This window comes from Leguminivora glycinivorella, chromosome 18, assembly GCF_023078275.1.
Source record: "Leguminivora glycinivorella isolate SPB_JAAS2020 chromosome 18, LegGlyc_1.1, whole genome shotgun sequence".
NCBI classification, from domain to species: domain Eukaryota; kingdom Metazoa; phylum Arthropoda; class Insecta; order Lepidoptera; family Tortricidae; genus Leguminivora; species Leguminivora glycinivorella.
Window position 1 is genome coordinate 7,292,097 of NC_062988.1, and position 26,338 is coordinate 7,318,434.

The 26,338-nt window shown below is 37.4% G+C and overlaps 1 protein-coding gene across 1 annotated transcript in view; it reads right to left on the bottom strand.

Annotated features, from left to right (window-relative positions):
- LOC125235749 (head-specific guanylate cyclase) overlaps positions 1–20,860 on the bottom strand; it is a 164,892-nt gene extending 144,032 nt beyond the window's left edge. The window contains exon 1 of the mRNA XM_048142332.1: positions 20,643–20,860. Within this exon, the coding sequence (XP_047998289.1) occupies positions 20,643–20,831 (189 nt within the window). The 5' untranslated portion in view covers positions 20,832–20,860. The remainder of the gene's footprint in view (positions 1–20,642) is intronic.
- Positions 20,861–26,338: the final 5,478 nt, after the last annotated feature.

Genomic DNA, 26,338 nt, shown 5'->3' on the forward strand with positions numbered 1-26,338 from the left:
CTTGGCATTGATGTCAACTTTAGCCAGTCTGCTCCGAGACCACGGTGACAATGTCGTCCTTGAAACGTCGGAGGTTGGTTTAAAAACATAATTATTTCCCGATTAAGTCCCGTTTCTATTTGAAGTAAATTTTTGCTTGTTTAATATACAGTGTGGAAAGATAAGTCAGGCCCTGGAGGGAAACTACCTAAAATCTTAACCTGACTCGTTTTACTTAAAGGAGACATTCATCAATTTTTAAAAGAAACAAAACTGCATTCAAAGATTTTCTAAGACTAAAATTTTAAAGTGTTTTTCGCGGGAAGACATAAGGTAGTTTTTAGGGTACCGTAGTCAACTAGGAACCCTTATAGTTTCGCTATGTCTGTCTGTCCGTCCGTCCGCGGATAATATCAGTAACCGTTAGCACTAGAAAGCTGAAATTTGGTACCAATATGTATATCAATCACGCCAACAAAGTGCAAAAATAAAAAATGGAAAAAAATGTTTTATTACATGTAAAGTGGGGGCTGATTTTTTTTTTCATTTACAAAAGTAGAACTTTATAAAGACTTTCTAGGAAAATTGTTTTGAACTTGATAGGTTCAGTAGTTTTTGAGAAAAAAAACGGAAAACTACGGAACCCTACACTGAGCGTGGCCCGACACGCTCTTTGCCGGTTTTATTATCAGATTATCATTCTGCGCAGTTGAAGTTGATGAAGAAATAATATAACTAGCACATCCCTACAGGCAACTAAATGTACATTGCAGCGGCAGTCCTATGACGTCTGAATTGAGAACTTATTCGATAAAGGAGCAGGACGACTGGTATTCAACGAGATCCGAACCTTTATTGAAAACAGAAATTGAAAAATTTCAAATATTATCGTGTTACAATTTGTATTTTTATTGGAAAAATATAAATCGTAACAAATGCCAAATAGTAGTTGCTATCAGCTAACAGTAACAATTATTATTAAAATATAAGTACGTATTTTTTTTATTAGCCTGCATTAGTGTCCCGCTGCTGGGCAAAGGCCTGCCCTCTCTTCCTTCGCTCGACCCTATCACTCGCAATCTCCCACTAAAATGTAAGTAGGTACCTATGGCTTTAAAATAATTTTATTAAAATCTGCAGTAAGAATGACTGATTTTCAACAATTTGTTTAAATAATTAAGTATTTATATATTATATATATCGTTGTCTGAGTACCCACAACACAAGCCTTCTTGAGCTTACTGTGGGCCTCAGTCTATCTGTGTAAGGATGTCCTATAATATTTTTTTTTTTTTTATTTAATTACCTAGTTTTATCAAAACATATTTAGTTTAGTTCGTAACAGAATGGTTCAAATTCGTCACACGTAACGACCATAAAATTAATTATGAAAATTAACCATAGAGAAGAACATAAAGTCATCAATAATTCATCAAAACGAGTATTATATACATTAATATTTTGACCACATTAAAAAGCATTTATTCAAAAGTCATCGGTACATGTAAAACTAACTTAAAAATACTAATTAATATAATACTACTCTTTTAAAACTAACATTACTATAAATCTAAATTCTATTTACAAAACTCGTTCCGAGCCCTCTCAGATGCAAAGGTGCCCATCACACTCGATGCGTTCCCACGCTGAATTGCGATAGACAGCCTTTGCATCAGAAAAGACCCGGAACGAGGGTCATGGCCTCTCTCGCTGAGCCGCCGCCGCAATTCGATCAAAAAGGCTCTCCCCTCCGCACACCAACACCCCGACGTCTCCACTGCCAACGGGACAAATAGATAGCGCGACAGCAGCGCCGAATATTTGTCGCGCTTCCGTGATGCTGCTAGTTCAGCCGCTGCTCCAGCAGTCCGGACTGTCCGGCCGATGTGCGAGGCGGCAAACGTGCTGACACACGTAGCGTCCCAGAGTAGGCACTTACCCTTCTCCCACGGTACGAGTGTCAGCCCGTCTGGCCTTCTTCCATCGGACCGGCTGAGGCCTGGAGGTTCTAACATGCACGGCACATTTGCCGACACAAGTGCTCTCCTAATTTATTACCTATTTATTATTATTAAATTTGACCACATAAGTTAAATTTTGCCTATTTTCGTAACCCAGACTGTTTTAAAATTTTGCATTCCTTTCCCTTTACATTCTGGCGCGGAAATTTGATTTGATTTAAAACCACATAAGTTAAATTTTGCCTATTTTCAAGTAATTTACAAATCAAATCACCCTAATTCCAAAAACTGCATTTACCTCATTTCCCGCTGTTATACTTTGGTACAGTCAACAACAAAAATATGAATTCGAACCGAAGTGCAAAAAGTATGTGGGTATACACGTTCATAATGTACATGCAATAAAGTCTTGTAAGGTACAGGAACGATTTCAGCTGGCACATACGGTTAATAGTACATTACGATACAAGTGCAAAAAAAATCAGTACAGATGACCCTCCGCAGTTTAGACCTGACAAGAGATGAACCTCTTTTCGCACTAGTAAACATCTGTACTGAAACACTACAAGTGCGTAACGTAAAATAGTACATTACGATACAAGTGCGTAAAAAAGGAAGTTCGAAACGAGTGGGGATAAATTAAAACACGACCGAAGGGAGTGTTTTAAATCGACACGAATTACGAATTTCCTTTTCGCACGTGTATCGTACGACGTTTTTCAGTACAGATGAGCCTCCGAAGTTTCGACCTATCATAATATAATGAACCACTTCTCGCACTAGTGCGTAAAAAAAAATACCAGCTGTACTGAAAAAGGACTTTCGAACTGAGTGGTGATAAATTAAAACACGACCTAAGGGAGTGTTTTAAATCAACACGAGTCCAGTAAAACCGGCCAAGAGCGTGTCGGGCCACGCTCAGTGTAGGGTTCCGTAGTTTTCCTTATTTTTCTCAAAAACTACTGAACCTATCAAGTTCAAAACAATGTTCCTAGAAAGTCTTTATAATGTTCTACTTTTGTGATTTTTTTCATATTTTTTAAATATATGGTTCAAAAGTTAGAGGGGGACCCCTTTTTCCTTTTGGAGCGATTATTTCCGAAAATATTAATATTATCAAAAAAACCGGCCAAGTGCGAGTCGGGCTCGCGCACAAAGGGTTCCGTAGCAGCAAACCAAAATTACAGTTAAATCAACCTATCTCAAAAACTATAAGAGATACTTTGATCAAACCAAAAATCGTTGAAAGAGTTAATTAGCATGCATCACCTCTATTTTTTTTAGAATTTTATACCCCGTAGTTATAAAAATAGAGGGGGGGGACATACTTTTTACGACTTTGAGAGCTGATATCTCAAAAACCGTTCACTTTAAGAAAAATGTTTTTTAGAAAACTTTATATCATTTTAAAAGACCTTTCCATTGATACCCCACACGGGTATGTACATCGAAAAAAAATTTTCATCCCTCAGTTACATGTATGGGGGCCCCACCCCCAATTCTTTTTTTTACTATTTAGTGTCATAATTTTGTAGCGGTTCATACAACACATATTCCCATCAAATTTCATCACTGTAGTACTTATAGTTTCCGAGTAAATCGGCTGTGACAGACGGACAGACGGACAGACGGACAGACGGACATGACGAAACTATAAGGGTTCCGTTTTTGCCATTTTGGCTACGGAACCCTAAAAAATGTACTATTTTATTACAGTAAAAATTTGTACTATTCACTTAGGTAAAATGAGAACATAAATTTCAAATAATTGTTTGGTTTTCACATATCGCTTGCTGTGTGATTCAACCTCGTATAGTTTTATGTTCGGTCTTACCACTAAATCTCATAAGCGATCTAGTATAGAGATCGATTGCGATACGAGATTGAGTCATACGATGTCACTTAACTTTAAGGTACAGCGAGGTAAATCCCGACTGGGGGGCCATTGTAACTAATCCATTTTTTCCATTGTTACACTATTAAGTGGAGTTCCACATGTATCCTCTGAAAACGCGTGCCATATACAACCAGTGAACACTCTAATTAATAATGCAAACAAAAAACATGGAAAGAAACAGATCAATTGCATTTGCCCCCCAGTTTTAATTGCCCCGCTGTACCTTAAAAGTTTGAGTCACACGACCCTCGAGACACACGTTTAGTGTTCATGTGGCACTCAATAGTGTAAAACATGGAAAATATTTCCATCAGTTGAAATTACCCGCCAGTCAAAATTCGCTCTGTACCTTATACACCGTGTTTTTATTTAATTTCGTTAACTTCGGCATATAGTTACGTCCATTACAGGAACAGAATGGCATAGTTAGTTTTCTTAAATTCGTATTTTTTTGTAAAAAAAACATACACCTGCGTTAGATGTTACTTCAATTGCTGTTGAAAAAGTTTCTGCAACTTTGGATGTATCCACATCTTTGTCTCTGACTGTACCAAATTATAGCGAACAAAAAGGCCATTCCGTTTCATTGTTATTGCCCATTTGCGTGACGATAATCTTTAGTTAGGACATGCTTTGCTTTTAGTGTGGCCCATCAAGATCAAAACTACACAAAACGCGGATAACTAATAACATTCAATGGCTCCTGGCAAAACTTTTTATGCTTAATAGCCTTAGAAACTTGTTCTTTGCGCTATCCTAGATCCTGGCATTTTGCCTCGAATCTTGAGGGTTACGGTCCGTTGTGGCAACGAATGCCAGGATAAACAGTATATTTACGAAAGCAACTGCCAACTGGCCTTCCAATTCAGAGGGTAAACTGGAATTCGTTCGGTTTCCTCACAATGTTTTCCTTTAACGAAATGCGACCGGTTAATATCAAATAACATTTCGTAAATAAGTTCCGAAAAACTACAAGAATTTAACCCGGCGCGGCGTAGAAACTTAAGGCCCAGTAGGTTTGTGTTTACCAGTAGATGGCCGCGAGAGTATGTCGCCGCGAGATAGATGACACGTCTTCTTCTAACTGTATTAATGACATAAGGACGGGTAGTCTATCTCGCGGCGACATACTCTCGCGGCAATCATGTGCTAAGACGCCCAGAGACGCGAATGTTCTGTTTTGATAATTAAGTAATCGATATGCTTCAGTCATGATGCCGTCGACTTTAAGAAGCAATTTTCATAGCAACGTTTCCATCTCCATCACTTAAATGGCTGGCAGTCCTAGACAGTGTTTTCCAGAAACTTCCTGCCTCGCACAGCTAAACTGATGGAGTGAATTGACGACATTTAAACTTAAACCTCTAAAAAAGGCCCATCATAAAGACCGGAAACGAACCTCCAACCCTTCTGGTGTTTTGGCTGTCCATAGGCAGCAGTGATGGCTTACAGTACCGTGTACTCCTTTGCTTCCTATCGCATAATAACCTAACCAGAAAATTAAAATTTTGAAAAAACCCCCGACCGCGACATAGTAGACCGATTTTCATGAAACATTGCTAAGAACACTCCCGACTTACTCAGCTTTCAGACAAAAAAACTAAATCCAAATCAGTTAATCCGTTCGGGAGCTACGATGCCACAGACAGACACACAGACAGACAGACACGTCAAACTTATAACACCCCGTCTTTTTTGCGTCGGGGGTTAAAAATAGAATACCTATCTATAGCTAAAATAAATACGAGTAGAATATCCTCAATTTCCTCAAACATACTATATTCAAAACCTCTGCTCATGACACACCCTCTAATTGCTTGAATAACAACTAACTTGATGAAACTAAATACATACCTACTACGTTACATCATGTGTAATTAATAAGCTTAAAGTACATTACAATGATTACAGTACATCCAAATGATAATGTTACATCAAAGGGAAAGTTTTGAGGGTAAGATTATTAACAGGACTTCGTAAGACAAAATGACCTAAGCGCCGTTCTTTTTCTATAGTTTTACGCCTTTTAGTTTCAACGATGATGGCTGTAATGTAATGTGGGCGGAAACGTGTGTTCACACAATATCGTATTATGGCCGAGGAGAATCTTCTACTTACCTATTTATTTTTAGTCCAGTGAGTGCTAAAAGAGCGTGTTATTTTAGTAAATAAGTTCTTAATATTGTCTTCGGTTACCGCGATAGTCACTCATGAAATAAAACTATGGAAACGGATTGTATCGCGTATTGAAATAAGTACTTCATTAGGTAACTATATAACGTTGCAATACTGATATTTTCATTATGATAAAGCTTCACTTTTACATGCTAGGTAATTTACCTACTCACGCATAATTAATTAATTATGAAATCAACAGAATTCTTCATCGGATCTTAAGGTCTTAAGAGCGGTAGGTTAATAATTATTGCATCCTTATTAATGTTTTTAACTATTATCTTTTGAATCAATACAGTACCTACAATTTCCCACGAGGGTCCCAAATAATTATTTTTAAATCGGGACAATAGTCTTAGTCTTCTCCGAGACCACGGGGACAACGCCGTCCCTGCTGGAACTTGGAGGTCAGGTTAATAAGTAGTAAGGGATTAAGTCGGAATTTCAAAATAAATTACGTATTGTAAGAAGTGAAAGCTTAAATCAGGGTCCCAAATGTTCTAAAAAATATTAGTCGTTACATATTCTACCGTACCGCAGTGCGCTGCACGTTTTGATAATGAATTTCAGCATGATACCTAAGAACGCGGTTTTAGTAAACGATATCAATGACACATTTGAAATTTCTTTGGTTTCCGCATCCCTGTCTCGAGGAAATGCGGAATCCAAACAATTTTTGACACTGTTTAGGCATCCATCTTTTATTCAATTTTCCTTATCATACTCACAATCATACTTACAATTTGGGTAATTCCATGAAAACGCAACGAAAGTTACCGTTTCATAACGTGTTATTCATTTATGACGCTGTCTTTATTTGTCACAATTATTGAAATGTAGACGTGAATTTACATCAATCGTAAATTGGTTCCGGTAGTATTGTTTCCTCATAAACTCTACTTTAGGTACCTAATTACCTTTTAATTTTTAATTAGGTACATTTCAATTCATCTGGGGCGTATATAAAGCAAGGCGTTTGAGGGGTTAATAATCGGTTGAATAACGAAACAGCTTAATTAGCTATGAAAGGTTAATGATTATGGCCTTAATTAAGCCCATTTCAACCACCGCTAGCGATGAGCGAAATTATTAAAGGGTAAAATTAATAGAGAATCATGTTAGTTTCTAATAAATGTACTTACTAGTTATTAGGATTTTACTAGCGACCCGAGCGGGGGTTGTTCCGATACAACCCCCGGTTTTTTAAGACGCTACGATACCCCTCATTTCTCCATACAAACGCTCTCGCCTGTTTCCTCTCTGGTTTTTGAAGCTAGATCAATGGTTTTTTCAACACAGACTTTTATTATCAATATCTGTGTCGGACCGTTTTGCTTTTTTTGATATTTTTGTTTGAAAAGGAATTAGAGCCTCTCAAAGTTGGCCAAAACGGCTTAATTGAATTTGCCAGAAAGAAAGGCGTGGTATTCAAAACTGAGATCAATTATCCAAAAAAACGAAACGGTCCGACACAGATAATTTCCTTGTCATTCTGATTTCCAAATTTCGTAACGATTGGTTAAGTTGAGGAGGAAACAGTCGAGAGCGGAACCTCGATTTTTGCAGTTTTTACGCGGGATTTCGCGCCTGAGCTGCAGTTGTCCCTATCGCACCAAATTTAGGGGCGGGGCTAAGTTTTTATATACGTACACTGAAATAAAGTGATGGGAAATACTCGACATCTAATGTCGATAATCTAGTGATGTGAAAAGTTATCGATATACTACGTCGAAATATCGACATACCGTGTTTGACGAACTTTTTAGTTAGAAATACGTACTATTATATGTTCATATTTAAAATTGGTGGTCCAAAAAGACCAGTCTGCTCCGATACCACGGGGACAATGCCGTCCTTGAAACATCGGAGGTTAGTGTACTTAGTGTTTAAAACATAGTAAATACGCGATTAAGTCCCGTTTGCAATTTTAAATATGTGTAAAAATCGTGAAAGTTTGAATCTGTATTATATATTCTGTGGAAATACTAAGTCCATATTTTTATAAGTATAGGTACGTAACAATTGCATACAGGTATAGGTTTATTTTATACATGCATAACAATTATAAAGTTATGCTGTATTTTACGATAGATTCCACGAATATTAGGCAACTATTTGGTATTCGGTCTTTTCAGCCATTTTGCCGAAAATTTGGTATTCGGTCATCATTGTTTATTTATTACTATTCTGCCGAACACCAATTAGGTAAGTAGTTATATTAGTCATATTATATGTACTTATTTACACACAATAAAAACAGACATAATATTAATAATTTAAGTCATGTTTTAAAATATTTAAAAAAAACGATGGGCCTTATTTAGTAATACATAGTTTGTTCAGGTTGGTACCAGTACCTGCCCTTAATAAGGCCCAGTGCTTATATTTCTTCTAAGTTTTATCAATCATGCCGTTTTGTATATTTTCTTCGCAGACATAGAATCAAAAAATGCCCTAAATAGTTACTTCTCTAAATAAGGCCCATCGCTCGCTTCTTAAGTTTTATAACTTTGTGTAAACATTGTGTTCATGAATTCAATCATCAATTTTTGTGATAAGTATTTATACTACGGTCTGTCGTCTAAAACACATTTATTCAGGACTATGCATTTAGGATATGGCACTCTAAATTAGAGAGGTTCAAGTCTTAACAAGCAGTGCGTCAAGGTCAATGTGGTCAAGATAGGCAGACTTTATTTCATATTAAGTTTAAAGGGACAAAATTAGGTACTTAATTAAAGTAGTGTGGGGTAGCCTGCTGTCCTACGGGGCAATAAATATTATAATATATTGTGTTTATGTGTATTGTGCATACATACAATCACGCCTGTATCCCATAAAGGGGTAGGCAGAACACATGAAACTACTAAAGCTTCAGTGCCACTCTTGGCAAATAAGGGGTTGAAAGAAAACGAAACTGTGACATTGCAGTGACAGGTTGCCAGCCTCTCGCCTACGCCACAATTTAACCCATATCCCATAGATAAATACAAAACCATACTTAAATAGATAAATACATACTTATATACATAGAAAACATCCATGACTCAGGAACAAATATCTGTGCACATTACACAAATAAATACCCTTACCGGGATTCGACGAACGACGAACGATGACGGGAATCGAAAACAACATTAAAATTAGGTAGTTAATTAAAGTACTTTGAAGTAACCTGCTGTCCTACGGGATAATAGTACAAGTGCGTAAACGAACGAACGTTTCGCACGTGTATCGTACGACGTTTTTCAGTACAGATGAGCCTCCGAAGTTTCGACCTGCCATATAATGAACCACTTCTCGCACTAGTGCGTAAAAAAACACCATCTGTACTGAAAATATTATAATATATATAGGTATCCATATATTTTTATTCTTTTCCTTCTGGCGACCGTCCTTTGTCACCCATGTTTCACAACTAAAGAGTAAGACGAAATTGACGAGTGAAGATGCTCTGACTGAAACAATTACTTTTCATATTATTAATGTTTACCATTACACACAGAGCACAATCTCATCGGTAAATATTGTCAATTTTACTTTATTTCGACGTACGTTTATCATAGCGCTCTTGAATAATACGATTTTGTAAAGAAAATATCTCCTAGATACATACTATCAATTGTGTCGCTTAGTTTCAAACTTGGGTACTTAAATCCATTCTGCTTTAAGATTGAATATATTAAAAATATATATTAACCTTGTAGCAGAATGGATTTATCCAGGTTTGAAGTTAAGCGACACAATTACGCTTAATTCGGTATGTAAAAAATACCTTATTTTTTGTTAAGTTACTGATGGGCCTTATTTCATACATGCAGCAATTTGGGAAAAGTGCACCTACTTAATGCACAATTGCACATGGACCCAATTTTTTGACCCATTTACACTTATCTAATTATAAAATGTACATAACATTTCGAGACTTTTAACCGGGCCTTATTTGTATGTAGATTACAGATGCCCTTAGTTGGTAGATGAAATGAGTGTTATATACGTTTTAATTCTATGGTAACAGAAATGCTGATATGTAAGTATAAATAAGTTTTAAATAATAAAAATATCAAAAGTATCTATACGTTTAAGTACCGATACCTAGGTTTAAATTTAGCTGGCAAATTAGTTAAGCATTTTTATGGTTGGTCTTGTTCTGTGCTAAGCCTTGTATTTCTAATGCTAGGTAGGTAATATGTATACACAACCCTAGAAAATTAGAAATATAAGATGCATATGTAGCTTTCCATCTGAAAAAGGTCCTTATGCTTCATATGCAATAAGATTTTGTTTGGCAGATTTTTTGTTAGAATTCTGCTAAAAAGTTCTAATTACCTTGGAACATAATCCGGTGTCTGGTAATATAATAGGTACCAAATTGTTACCTAGTTAAATTTTCCTACGCTGTCACTTCTGTCAAACATGTGCAAAAAAAAGAATAAGATTCACATACATTTTTGGTAGGTAGATACTGTCAACCAATTATGTAGAATCCTAGGCCACTCTAGAACCCTGTCGTATTGACACCGTCATTTATTTGCTACAGAAGTCAGTTTTACTTTTACTGTGAAAGGGTCTAGATTGGCCAATGACCTAGGATTCAGATTAATTGGTTTTTTACATACCGAATAACTTTATTTCGCTAACAATGTGACTCTTAAAAGAAATCATCTTTTAAGATAATCACATTATGTATAAGATAAGGAATTGTTTCTACCATTCCTTAAAACATTACAAATTTGCATTTTAGTCAAATCAGTACACTTAATATCTTCACGGAGTCCAAAACATGCATCAGAAGTCCGAAACTAGACAAATATAGAGAGCGCTTGAGCGCGAGTAAGTACTTGCGCCGACGGCGGACGCGGGTGTGTGCGTGCGCGTGGCGCACGCACACAGGGGTGGCTAGCCGAATGGCACAATCGCTCACGAAACGCTCACGAAACGAAGCGCTTAGCGCGCTAGTAGATATCTATCTCTATCGCGCTTGCGTATTGGCGCGACAGAGCCAGCGGCGTATCGCTTTCGTTTGGCGTCGGAGAAATGCCATTCGGCTACGGGGCAGGGCCTCTCTGTGGGTGCCGCCCCCGTCAGCGCGACGGCGATAAAGACCTAAAAATCTCAAATTTGAATTCGTGCTTCGGTATCGTATCCTCTTAATGCTGTAAAGCATTAAAAAACCGGCCAAGAGTGGGTTGGGCCAAGCTCAGTGTAAAGTTTCGTAGTTTCCATAAGAGAAGCGCAAAGTACATACAGCGCTATATCTTTCGGGAAATTGGGTTACTAAAATAATTTATACAAACTAGACGGGTCCAGATGGTGTGGTGAAAAACTAGTTCCTTAACTGAATTAAGGATGCATGGTTTTCCTTGATACTGAAGCGCTGGGTGGCCTAGCGGTAAGAGCGTGCTACTCTTATGCTTATGCGGGCGCTTAGGCTAGGCTGGGTGTGCGTGAGTTCGAACCCCGGCTCGTACCAAAGAGATTTTTTCGGAACTTACCTATGTGCGAAATGTCATTTGATATTTGCTAGTCGCTTTTCGGCGAAGGAATCAAACATCGTGAGGAAACCGGACTAATTCCAATAAAGCCTAGTTACCCTTCGGGTTGGAAGGTCAGATGGCAGTAGCTTTCGTAAAACTAGTGCCAAATCTTGGGATTAGTTGTCAAAGCGGACCCCAGGCTCCCATGAGCCGTAGCAAATGGTGGGATAACGCAAGGAGGATGAGGATGGTTTTTCTTGATACTCTCTTGAAGGCAAGCAAATATTTCCTCAATTTCGCAACTAGCAATAAAATGGCAACGAAAAACGGCAAGTTATTTATCATTGGCTACTTCATGCGCCTTGGTGTAAATAATAAATGTTGATCCTCGACGATATCGCGTGTGTGCAGGTTGATATACTGGATGCTGGATGTTAGTCTGGGGAAAAGTTTTTTCGGAAGCTGTATGTGGTTTTCTAGTATAAAAGGGTCCTTATGCTACATGTGCTATACAGCGTTTCTTTCAAAATGTCACCCTAATGTCATTATTCCATTCAGTGATATCATCTTGTAATTACAAGCTTTTATTTATTGTTTCTTAGGGGCGTATTAGGTCAGGGCGCTACCACACCTCGGACACTGGCGATCAAATATATAAAAGAGGCGCGTTCCTAGCACACATTCTAAACTCGGTAGGTGAACGCGTACCATGCTTGAATAAGTGAAATATGACAGGTCGACTGTTCGCGTTTTTGACAGGCGGTAACTGTGAGGTAACCGAGAGGTGGGCGGCACTTTCAGCGGGGAGCGGGAGTGGCCATACTGTACGATAGTGACTCTTTATTATACTGTGAAGTTACCTAGGGCATGGAAAGGAACGCATGAAGAATACGGAACCTTTTGTGATGGAATGTGGCTTGTATAATATTTTAATGTTTATGCGGTAGGGCCCATGCGTTATACCCATGTCAGATGCATTACGGGCAACACGTTGAAAGTCGGGGTCAAGTCGAGGCTTCATATTTTTCATGTTTTAGGATTCTTGATTGTCATGCTTTCTTTGGAAAACTTAACAGGAAAGAGGACGGCCGCCTTGAAATCGGGTTTCATAAAAAAGTACTCCGTTTTGATTCTGGATGTCACTGACATTATTGGGATTCTTTGAAGTTTACTTACTTACTTCGCTGGCTCAGCGTCCCGAAGTGGATCTTGGTCTCCGACACTAGACTTCGCCATTCGCTTTTCCCTGTGCGATCTGATGCCATTCAGTCACTTGAAGGACACACTGGTCTTTAGAGTTTGATGTATTTTAATATTAAACTATAGATTGAACGAAAAATATGATATAACGAATATAAGATTAAATAACAGAAAAAACAGAAGGCTACTGAACACCAGGCGTACACATAGCGAATAATGTTCAAGTAGTCAAAACATGCCCTGTAGCCGAATGGTATTTCTGCGACTCGAAACGCCACTGAAACGCCGCAGAAATGTAGTCTGGCTCTGTCGCGCCAATACGCAAGAGCGATAGAAATAGATAGCCAACGAAACAGATATTATCGTGAGCGTGAACTGAGGTTCAAATGTTTTAATCCTGTGTCGAGAGATGGCATTCTATGCACTGGAACTACAAATTTTACTTTGTCTATAATCTATACAGTTTAGAAAGAGAAGTCGGCCCCAAATCTTTGAATGCAGTTGTTTTTCAAAATAAAGGAGTCTCCTTTAGTAAAATGAACCATCTTACGGATTTAAGGTAGTTTCCCTCTACTCTGTGGTAGACGTGTTTGGTGGTTAAACACGTATATACCTTTCTGTTTTCAGTCCGTAATTAAACGATACGATAAGGAACAGTTGGGTGCGTCGGTTGTCTTTAATTAGGCCTTCCTTCAAAGGGTTGCCGCACCTTGTCTTGAAATGTTTGTTGTCGTGCCGTAAATTAATTGCAGATTTTGCCCCTTAATGCAATGGACCGAGTAAAGGTTTAGGAGAAGATTAGGATCTTAAGTCTACATCTCCTTAGTTTCAAAGAACAGGAATAGAGGAATTTTGTTATGGTAAAACTTTGTAGTAGTAGTACCTAGCATTAACTGCCATCTATCGATGAAAGCAGTACGTTCGGACCGCATCTCCTATTTTGATAAAAACTGGTAGGCTGTCTATGATGTCGAGCAAGATCAAGCAAGCAACCTTTTTTAGGGTTCCGTAGTCAACTAGGGACCCTTATAGTTTCGCCATGTCTGTCTGTCCGTCCGTCCGTCCATCCGTCCGTCCGTCCGTCCGTCCGTCCGTCCGTCTCAGTAACTGTAAGCACTAGAAAGCTGAAATTTGGTACCAATATGTATATCAATCATGCCAACAAAGTGCAAAAATAAAAAATGGAAAAAAATGTTTTATTAGGGTACCCCCCCTACATGTAAAGTGGGGGCTGATATATTTTTTTATTCTAACCCCAACGTGTGATATATTGTTGGATAGGTATTTAAAAATAAATAAGGGTTTACTAAGACTATTTTTTGATAATATTAATATTTTCGGAAATAATCGCTCCTAAAGGAAAAAAAGTGCGTCCCCCCCCTCTAACTTTTGAACCATATTTTTAAAAAATATGAAAAAAATCACAAAAGTAGAACTTTATATAGACTTTCTAGGAAAATTGTTTTGAACTTGATAGGTTCAGTAGTTTTTGAGAAAAATACGGAAAACTACGGAACCCTACACTGAGCGTGGCCCGACATGCTCTTGGCCGGTTTTTTGTTACCAGATTTCTATAAATTTTCAGTAACAAAAAAGGAAAGTTTCATAGAAACTACCTACGAAATTGTGGAAAACTTAGTGGATCTTGCTCAGCATCATGGAATCTATCAGCCTACCAATTTTTATCAAAATCGGAAAAGTGATCCAAATGTACAAAAATATGTTCGGGAATTTCTGAATTAATGTTATTTTATTAATTTCAGTAATTTTATAGTCTATAATACGAAACAATAACGCAAATGCATTCGAATAACAATGAAAATTATTAATTCCAAGGCAAAGCTATTACTTTAATAGCGTCCATATATTCCCTGAGGCAATTCAGACAATAATTTCAAATGAAATATTCCTTTAACGATGGCTCCACAGGAAATACTAGCTTTTATATTAAAATGGTTGTTTCCCATTTTTGAATTTGACTGTAAATTAAAAAAAAAGCTACGGTGTTGTTTCTTTTTGAACTCAGTCAAGGGAACAGATAAAATAGGTTATCCGTAAATTATTATTTAGCCCGTGTGGTTCACCAACCCCTTTATTCCTTAAATGAATTGATGGATTTGATATATTTTCCTTGTGTTGGTGTGGCGGTTCCCTCGGTGGCAAAATTTGATTAACTTTCGTGCCTTGAAACCCTTGCAATACTCAAGATTCCACATTCTGAATATTGAAACCTTTGGCTTGGTATCTTGCGGTTAAGCAACATATAACAAAACTTGTGAAACAAATAACTACATATCTACATATTGTAGGATAGCACATCGGTACTGGTGAATTACCAACATGAGTTGGAACTCCGATAACCGTTACGGAACTGTAAAAAAATTACAGTAGATGTCGCTAGGGGCGCTTAGACACCCATAACCATATCGACTATTTGCACCAGCAAATAGTCGATGTGATCGATTGAGCCTTAATAGATCAGTTCTTGGAAGAACACTAGACTAGCGATCTAGTAGTCGTGACTTCAATTCCCACCCAATACAAAGTGTTCCCCGTTTAATTTATCCCTAAGCATGGGTATTTCGTTTCGCAGAATTCGGCCTTGACTCTTCGCCGGTCGCTGGTGACACAGCCCTTTATTTAGAATCAAAACGATGAGTCATTCAAGAAACCTATTCAAAGTGAGTCACAGGTCCATTCTAACATACACTAATATCATTTAATTAGGATATCTAAAGTAAATCATTCAAATATCGTTAATTTTGGTCAAACGTGCGTGGGCACTGTGTGCGTAGCCGAATGCACAAACGCTCACGATAATATCTCTTTCGTAGCTATCTATCTCTATCGCTCTTGCATATTGGCGCGACAGAGCCAGACTACATTTCTGCGGCGTTTCGGTGGCGTTTCGAGTCGCAGAAATGCCATTCGGCTACGGGGCCAGAAGGTACTCGTATATGGGACTATTACGTAAAACTCCGCATAGAGGGCGCCGCTAGCACATTGTGAAGGGTCTACCACGAACGAATATGTCCGGCGTCTTGCGCCTATCTCGCGCTTGTAAATTCGCACTGTGATAAGTCAAACATAGTACAATCGCCGGCATAAATAAGTGATGATTTCTGTACCTTGTCGCTTTAATCGTTTGACAATTCGTATGACATTTTAAACAAGACGTTACTGTGACAAGGTATAGAAATAATCACATATTTATGCCGGTGACTGTACCTACATCGTAGGCCACCTGTAAACAAACCGCTTTGATGCATCAATGTCATAATCAAAACTCTTTAAAGCATGTTACCTACCTATGCATTATTTTCTTTATGGTTTAGTATTTTTGATAGCGTTGCAAACTTGCAGAATATTGCCTTACTATACCCTATTCGCTACGAGCATGGCTGGTGCTGCCCTCATATTGTACCAACCTCCGCCGCTAGCATTAATGTTGAACATGCCCATTATATATGACATGTACTTAAGTATTTGTGACTATCAGCGCCACTTTGTACGCACGTTGCCAATTGGCGCGAGTGAGGCGCAATGATAACAAAATGGAATCTTTGTGATATCGTTCTGATGTAAGTTATCTGACGTTTGAATTGCCCTCCGGGCTCATTGCTTTAGCCCTGTTACCACCAAGGTTGTTTCTATCATTAACGTTTTTCTTTAGTTCATTTTACGTGGGGATCTTTAACAAGTTCCGGGATAAAAAAACAAAGGGAAGGTCAAAAATGTTCCGGGAATTGGGAAAGTCCGGAACGTTTTAAGTGCGTGTTTTTAGTAGTTTGGTACTTGATCTCCAATTTAATTTATGTTTCAAATAGTAATGGAGATTTAGCTCATATAACCATAACCAACGAACGAATTCTCGCTCAGAACTGCTCAGAACACGAAGTGAGAACGCAGCTTTAAAAACAAAATAAGAATAGCCGCAATCGCAAACTTGAAACTTACCTAACCACGAAGGCAAGGCCTAAAAGGCCTTCAGACTAAACTAAACAACTGAATATAGTTGCAAGTAGGAAATCATTTCGTAAATAACTTCACTGCGGACTTATGGCCCGCGGAATCTTTCCTTCTCCAGGAAGTTATACTGCCGTATTATACGACTATTTGATGATTATTCTTATTTGATTCTAGTTTTAGTGCGATACTAAGCACTTAAGTGAACATTAGTGCTCTAGTCACGTATAACTTTGACGATCATTATTACGCGCTGGGCCCGTAGCAAAGAGCACAACAGTTTCGATTGTTTCGAACTTATCTATATCTATTCGTTCTTCCGTATTGGTGCGACGTGCGATATTCATTCATATTCATATTCATTTATTCATAAAATTAACAATTTTACATGTCAAAGTTAAAGTTAAATTATCATAATTAGGGTACAATACAATATTACATTTTAAAATAGAAAATACTCTCAAATAAATTCAATAATTAATTTAAAAAAAAGAAATAGATGTTGAACAATAATTAAAAAAAATAATAATAATAGTATGTGATCGTATTGAACATTAAATTGCATTATTATTATAATATTCTGAGATGTCATAAAAAGCATTAATAATCAGCCATTTCCTTAATTTACTATAGAATGTGGCTTCATTTTTAATATTTTTTATGTTGTCGGGTAGTTTATTATAGATACCTGGTCCCGCAATAAGAACCGTTTTATTCGATTTCGCGAGTCGACAACATGCTGAGTGTAAGATGTTTTGATGTTTTTGTGTGATACGTGAACTTTTAAATGTCTTTATTGGAAATAGTTCAATGTTACTTCTAATATATTTAATCATGTGATACAAGTATTGAGATGTCAGTGTCATTATATTGCTGTCAATGAACAGTTGCCTAGCCGGGGTCCCGTGTGGCACGTTGGATATAATTCGCACCGCACGTTTTTGCAAAATGAATACGCGCTGCCATTCAGCAGCCGTGCCCCAGAATTCCAAACCGAAGCACATCACCGAATGGAACAGCGAGAAGTAGCTTGACCTAAGTTGTTGGTGTGGCAGGATACGTGCCAACCTACTTAACGCATAACATGCGCCAGACAATTTACCACACAAGACATCGATGTGTACGTTCCATTTCAAGGCGGCGTCCAACGTCACTCCTAGAAATTTGGTACTAGTTACCTGCGGAAGCATGGCACCGTCTACGTTAACACTAAGGGGACGCGGGGCCTGCCCCTAGGCTTATATGCATCACTTGTGTTTTGTGTAGATTTAAAACTAAACCATTAGCGGAAAACCAATTTTGTAGCTTGAATATTTCCGACACTATAATGTTTTCGAGTGCCGGAATTGTATCAGCGGTTATGATGTCGCAGGCATCATCAGCTAAGATGTACATTTCTCCATTCACGACCTTTGGTAAATCATTTACCTGGATCAGAAAGCACAAATTCGCTAACGAAGACCCCTGTGGCACGCCAATATCAATATCTCCGCTATCGGATTTCGTTCGGCCGTTATCAATAGCAACGCATTGGCGCCGCTGCCTCAGGAAGTCCAGCATTAGCTTAAGGCTTGGCCCGCGGATACCTATATGATGGAATTTTTTTTCAAGGACATCATGATTGCAAAGATCAAAAGCCCGTGTCATATCACATAATAATATTGCAACGTGACGTTGATCTTCTTTAGCTGTCATTATGTTTTTTAGGGTTTGGCGAATAACATCTAAACATGATTTATGTTTCCTGTAAGCGTACTGCCTGTCACTTAGCAAGTTAAAACTCTCAATGAAGTCTCGTAATCGGTTGGCTAAGCCGTATTCAAATATTTTAGCGAGTGCTGGTATAATGCTTATAGGTCTATAACTTTGAAGGTCGTCCTTATTCCCTTTGCCTTTATAAATAGGCACTACTTTTACATTTTTTAATATACTAGGATATGTTCCAGATTTTAATAAATGATTAAATATATATACTAATTGCGATAAAATTGTCGGTATGATTAATTTAATTAATTTTATTGATATTTCATATATGTCACAAGTATTCTTACAAGCGACACCTTTGGTTACGATATTATATAATTCTACCTCTGTAAATAATTTAAACCTTAAGGACACCGCGCTAGGGTCGGTCGATTGACATAAAAGTAGGTATGCGGCGTTGGGGTCAGCGGTGGGGGCGCGCACTGTGTCGGCTGCACTTAGAAAAAACTTGTTTACATCATTGGCTAGGCGGTCGCTTGAGTTATATAATGCACCGGTGTCATCCCGTACCGTACTTATATTTTGTTGGGATTTCAATGATTTCCTACCAGTGTGGCCGTTGACTATTTGCCAAAGTGTTTTCTGTGGATTTAAAGAACATTTTAACAAGTTTCCGTAGTAGGACTTTTCCGCACACGATAAGGATTTTTCAAGTTCCAATGACTGACTTAAAATTATGGGACATAAAAGTTGTTTATCATGAGTATTCGTGCAACTATTAAGTAGTTGTGTGAGTAAATATTTATGTGTTAGTATGTCATTCGTTAGCCAAGGACAAATGTGTTTGGTTCTTTCATTCCTTTGCTTCTTATATGGAAAACAAGTCAAGCTTGCGTTATTTAAAATGTTTACACATTTGCGTATCGTTTGTCAATGAGCGTAAATGTGAGCTGCAAGCTCTATAAGTATTAATTAATTTAGGACCACCCATAAAACACAATGGATCGTTTGTATGTAATTAAAACGTCTAGGAATATTAGTCATAATAGTAGGATAATTATAATGTTTCTCATTTTGATTGATGCTTCGACTATTTATTGTTGTTGAGTAGGATGAATATTTTCGCTTGATTGCCGTGATTGCTGACAATCTTTTTCAAAACGACGACGTCATTTACCTATAGAAAAAAATATTGCAAAAATCCCATTTGTATGTTACTTAAGAATGGTAGTTAAACCTAATTCTTCTGAAAACAAAAGAAAAATGTTAATATTCCTTAAAATTGTGATTACTTAGCGTAGGTAACATTATTGAGCATATTTTGCGCGAAAGTATTTCAATTTGAGGCAAGAAATTTTCCGTCAACGGTATGTTTTATAGCATTTTTACGCCGACTTGGCGACAAGAAAATAAATTCTAAATATGTAGGCACAAGTGAGGTAGGTATTTTATTAACTTTAATAGTAGAATATATTATACTTTGATGTACCTAATATACTTAATAGTCTCTCGCGCGAGTTTTGAAGACATTTGTCGGAAACTTTGTCATTTAATTAAACCTTGTAAATAGATTGCAATGATTCTATTTTCCATGGGACTCTGCCAATTAAGATATCATAGAATACACGGACACTAGAGTGATGAAAGTGTCATACAAATGCATGTATATATATACTACTTATACCGCCACAGAAAGTAAGGTAAGTCCCAATTCAACTATAAAAGTATACAGCGGGCGTAGCACACTACTTGGATAAATTTTATCACATCGGTTCTTCCCTAATCGCACTTACAAATAGTGCCAAAGGTTGGCCTCGCGTTATATCGTTTTCCCTCACTAGCTCGGAAACATATGTTTTGTCCTTTAATACCAGCGGGTAAAAACGAATTTTATCCACTAGTGGGTAAAGTAATTTAACTTTGAATAAAGTCAAATGAACTAATTTAAAATTGATAAAAATAGGTGAATCTAGTAATAAATATGATTTATCACCTGTGGAATACTGGAAGCAGTAATAAACGCATTTTTAGCGTTGTAGTTTCCTCGCTATAGTGAGGGGAAAAGTTTTGTGTTACACTCTGGTGCAAATATATTTTACTTCTCGTGTGTCAAAAAACTCGCAAGTTCAGGATTCTATTCTCGAACCACTCGCTTCGCTTAACTATAGAATCCTTTCACTTGATCGTTTTTCAATTCCACACTCGGCGTTAAAATACAACTTTGCCCCCTTGTATAACAAATAACTATTATCATGCGACGGTGCCAGGTAAAAATCCACTCACCGATGGCGCAGTAAGCAACTGCAGCGCCTCACTAAGATGTTTCAACGTCAAAGTATTCCTTTCCTCCTCCTCTTCATTCCCAGGGTGGTGTATCGAGGACTGTCGGGACCTGAATTCGGGCTTCTTGCCCCCCGAGCCGCCGTTCGCGAACTGGTGTTGCGAGGACGCTCGGCGGAACGAGCACGCCATTTTGAATCTGTGGCGCGTTCACCTCATAGTAGGTTGCGTTCTGTAAAGAAGAAACATATATTTAACTATTGATAATAACATACCATACCTTTATGTAAATAAATTGTGGCGTGTAATATATAATCGTATTGTACATAAATGAGTATGAGTAGTCTAACGAGCATTTGTTAATGAGTCGCTTAAGCAATCACTGCCGCTCATGAATACCTGAAAGACGAAAGACCAGGCCCCGTAACCGAATGGCATTTCAGCGGCGCGAAACGAAATCGAAACGCCGCGAAAGGTAGTCTGGCTCTATCGCGCCAATACGCGAGATCGATAGAGATAGATAGCTACGAAAAATATATTATCGTGAGCGTTTCGTGAGCGTTTGTGCATTCGGATACGCACACAGGGTTAGAGCGTTGCCAGCCTTTAAAAAGGGAGTACAGCGCTTTTTTCTTGAAGGTAAACGGTTGTTGGGTTACGGTTTGGTTTTGGTATGAAACAGTATTTTCTTAATACCAACAGTATTTTGAATTATTGTATGCCCTTTGTATAGTATTTAATGATCGTGTCAGCAACGAATTATTAGATTAACTTATTCAAAATAAAATAAGTCAATGGACGAAAAATAAAAAAAAATTGACTTTAAGTCTCGTCCCTCTCCTTCGTCTCAGAAAAAAACTACAAACAGCAACAAAAAAGGGTTTGTATATTAGGTACTTACACCCTTTTTTAGAGATTTTGTTTTTACTATATATAATAATGTATGTAATATTGATTTGCGCTAAAGTACTAGGTCAAGTGTGTAATAAAAGATAACATATGTATGCACTCTGCCAAGTTTCTTCAGATCTCGGTCAGAATCTATTCTAGATGAAAACTACTGGTACCGATTCAGTTATATAACTAACAGTAGTTCAAGTTTATTGACTTGAACTATAAGTTTGCCAATTCAATTATTCGCTGGCATATAACTAGGTTACATAACGTCTCGAAGTTTTGAATAAGTTCTGCTTAAAGTCAGATTCATATCAATAGTTGATGAACTCGTGGTTCGTGTCCATTCCTAGGAAAATGGCTTTTATAAATTGTTTATTTGATAAATATCAATTTGGATGAAATTTTGTTTTAGTTTGACAGGTAAAGAATTTCACCACCCTCTTTCGACTCGTGAGTGTCGTAGAAATCCACTGACAAATACCTATTGCCCTGAGGGATACCTTGCTTTAGACAATTTAAAGTATGACATTTGAGTCACCAAGTTCTTAACAGTGAAATTTTCTACTAATATAGGTCGTCCCATTGACCTAGCGATCTACGCATCTTTTTGATTTCTCCAAAAAACTTGAGTATCGCAATTAGAAATAAATAATTTGTCAAGTAATTCTCAAACAAGTAGCTTCGCTGGTTTCGCTGTAAGTTAAACCGGCACTTAACTACCCACTACACAACATAGAGCTTTGCTGAGAAAATCAGAATTTACTGCAACTGCGAACTGCTGTGCTCATTAAGCGTTACCTTGTACAACGACTGCATTCAGTTCGTGGTAACAATTTGCTGTCTGTACCATTAACCTCGTAAGACCCAATGGGCATTACAATGTATCTACGTGTCATCTCAATTGTAGAACGTTTCACAAATAAAGTAGAATCTCTTTTGTTTTATAGTTTTCTTAAACAAATGAAATGTATCCCAATCGAATGTAGCCAACCCACACTACAATGAAACTTACTAGCCCCGATGCAAAAGAGTTCGTCTAGTAATACAGAAATTTTTTGTTTATTCTAATAACGTTTACACATGTAGGTATATCACGTCACAGTAATGAGAATTGTAAAAGTACTATAATATAGTTTAATTGGATTGTAAAATAAAATTGCATGTAACATATTGTAAAAAAAAATATTTCATAAAAATGTTGTTTTAATCAGGTTCTCCTCTCCTATGGCAGTTCTGCATGCATAGGCTTGAAGATTTGTTTTTAGTTTATTAGCAAAGCTTAGTTACTTCCTTTGGGCCCCCTTACATCTGGCATGTATTGTACTACCCATCCATAAAAGATAAAATAAAAATCGTCATTTTTTTCCTATCAGTATCAATGATATTTCTTGTGTTTAGATTTAGTTATTGTACAATACTGCCGTAAAAACAAAACTAGATTAATATTAGCATTAAATATTAATGATTTTTGAACTTAGACATTATTTTTGTACAAACTGGAGAACCTCAAAAAATGGTCTGACTAGACGAAAACATATGCAGCGGGCTAGTATAGACTGCATACCAGGCGAAAATTCCGTCAATATTCTTGTCACGCGCGATACTTTACGTAGTAGTTAATGGCTTTCAATAATTAATGAACCTTCATTAAGCTCAGCTGGCTCTTTGTTGGTTGGTTAACGTAAAACAAAGTAAAATCGGACATAGCCTCCCCATCAATTCATACTTTGATAGATGAAAAATAATCGGCAGCCGGCTGTATCGCGGTGTTTCCACAGAGGATTGACGATTTTTTTACGACCTTTCGGTCGCAGCTGGTCGTAAAAATTTAAGTAGGTACATATGATAATTGTAGTATCAAAATAAAATAGATATTAAGAGGATACGGTAGCGAAAATGCTAAAATGGAAAGGAGCCCCCCTTTCAACTTGGGAATTTTAGTTATATATACAAGTTGTTATTAACTAGATTTATCGAAAAAAGATTGTCCATTAAGAACAACTCAGTCAAAAGCTATTTCAAAAAAATCTTTAAAATCGAGGTTCCGCTCTCGACTCTTTCCTCCTTCAAAACTAACCGTTTAGCTTTTTTGGTTAATTGTTACCAATCTTGAGTATCACACCTTTTTTTGCGCCACAATGAAAAAGGCCGTTTTTGTAAAAATTTTGATTGGCTCTAGAGTCTTTAAAAAACAGAATATCAAAAAAACCTAAACGGTCCGACACAGATAAAAATAATAACAATCTGTGTTGAAAAAATCTTTGCTCTATCTTCAAAAACCAGGGAGGAAATAGTCGAGAGCGTTTGTATGGAGAATTGACCCCTACCGTATCGTCTTAATAATGGTAGAGTAATCTGAAAATATATTATGACTGAATAAATTGAGAGATTTTAATTGTGTTGCCAATATTTTGTGGGTTAAATCCATGCAAACATAACTACATATTTATAATGTTAATTATTATTGACCTACTTACATACTTTTTAGCACTGTAAATTTAGCTACATTGCTAGTGTACGTGTTTAAGTGTTTTCTAAATAGAGAAAGAAAAAGAAAAAGCGAATCGCCTAGCATCATAATACGACCATATGGTCATGTGATGTGAAAGGATGAAGGTCATGTGACGAGAGAGGTGGAAAACCGAGGAAAAGATGGTTGGACTGTGTGAGAGATATGAAACGAAACCAAGTGAATGATGAAATGAGGACGCAGGAGTCCGCTGGATGCGTGTAGCGTGGAACAGGTCATTGTGGCAATCTTTGGGCCTATGTCTAGCAGTGGACATCTTTCGGCTGATATGATGATGAATAGAGAGATATGGAAGACATGCTGCGCTACCCCAAATGACCGGGAAAACGGAAAATGATAATGTATGATTTAAAAACGTACGTACGTTAAATTCAACATCCAAAATGCTTCATAAGAGCACTTGTTTGACTTGTATTACAGAGTCCGGGAATTTTTCCTCCATATTTTGGAGCACAATTCAGTATTTAAATTTATTCAGCTCAGCTCAACGAGCGCTTAGTATGTTTGTGGTCTAAACATTTGCTCAGCTCGCAGCAGAGCAGATGGTACTGCATTATGCACAGTTTAGACACGGTTTGAATCAGATGTGCATACTTAAGTTGGAGTGGGATTTGAGTAATTCACTTTTAGATTTAAACATAATAGGCAATTTTCCTACTAGCAATCAGTTTCTTTTTAAGAACGATTACTATGTAATACTGAAGGGTGACGTCACGGTCAATTCATTTACCTTATTAATATTTTTCTCTTTGACATATTAAATATAAATTATGTTTAAACATAACTACTGTCCATATTTTTCTTCTAATTATGTGGTGCTTTATTTCGTGCAGTGCGTAAATATTTTGTTTTAAGTATCTATAGGAAACTAGCCTATTATAATTATGTGGCTTTTCAGAACAAAATAGCCCATATAATATTCAAATGCAATAAAAATGTTTTTATCCTAAAGTTCAGAAGAAATTCATCCTTCATCATCATTTCAGCCGTTAATCGCCCACTGCTGAGCATAGGCCTCCCTTCGTGTAGCGTATAAATGCGTAGCCAAATGGAACACACGCTCACAAAACACTCACGAAACGAAACGCTAGTAGATATCTATCTCTATCGCTCTTGCGTATTAGCGCGCTATCTTTCGCGGCGTTTCGTTTTCGTTTTGCGTCGGAGAAATGCCATTCGGCTACGGGGCCAGGACTAGTCTTTTAATAATTATTAGACAGCGTGCGATCTGACATGTGATTTTTAACCCCCGACGCAAAAACGAAGGGGTGTTATAAGTTTGACGTGTCTGTCTGTGTGTATGTCTGTCTGTCTGTCTGTTTGTCTGTCTGTCTGTGGCATCGTAGCTCTCGAACGGATGAACCGATTTTGATTTAGTTTTTTTTTTCTGAAAGCTGAGTTAGTCGGGAGTGTTCTTAGCCATGTTTCATGAAAATCGGTCCACTAGGTTGCGGTCGGGGGTTTTTCAAAATTTTAATTTTGTGGTTAGGTTATTAGTTACCTACATCGCGGATTGTTGAGACTCCATAAACTTCAGCATACCAAACAAATACCAATGAACAACGGGGCTTTAAGCATCGAACTCCTTACTACCCGACTACGGCAACGCAAAAGGAGGGTTATGATTTTGACCGGTATGTATCCACATACATGTGGGTATATATGTATGTATGTATGTTCATCTGTTCCCTCATAACTTTAAAGTACTCATTAGAATTTGACAAACGATATGTCATTCGAATCGTCTTAATCGTCCGCTGGTTATTGGCTATATGAAGCCACCGAAAATGAAACATGGTGCCCTCTAGAGGTCATAATGTAACGAAGAAAAAAAAAAATGATATACCTGGGTCGACCCGACAGTAACATACGACGTGTAATTTTTAGTTTATTCGATATCATCATATGTTTTTTATTATTGGAATTATATTTTCTATCGTAATTACGAGAGTATATATACCTATATATACTGGTATGGTAAACTTTAATCACAAAATCTCGTCCATACAGCTCTCGTTGCAATACACCATTACACGCCGGCATCACAATTTATTGTTGAGACCGAATAACAAGTCCATCTATATTCATGGGTGTATTGCTCAGTTGGCAGAGCGCATGCCAATTTTTAAGTTACTGCCACGAAACTCAATCATTTTTATGTACGCTTTTGTAGTAACCGCATACCAGTTTGAGTTTGCTATATCTACCTTGGCAATGTCGCCAACGTTAAGGCTCTCAATAGGACCAATCGGGAGAAAGCTATCGATCACTG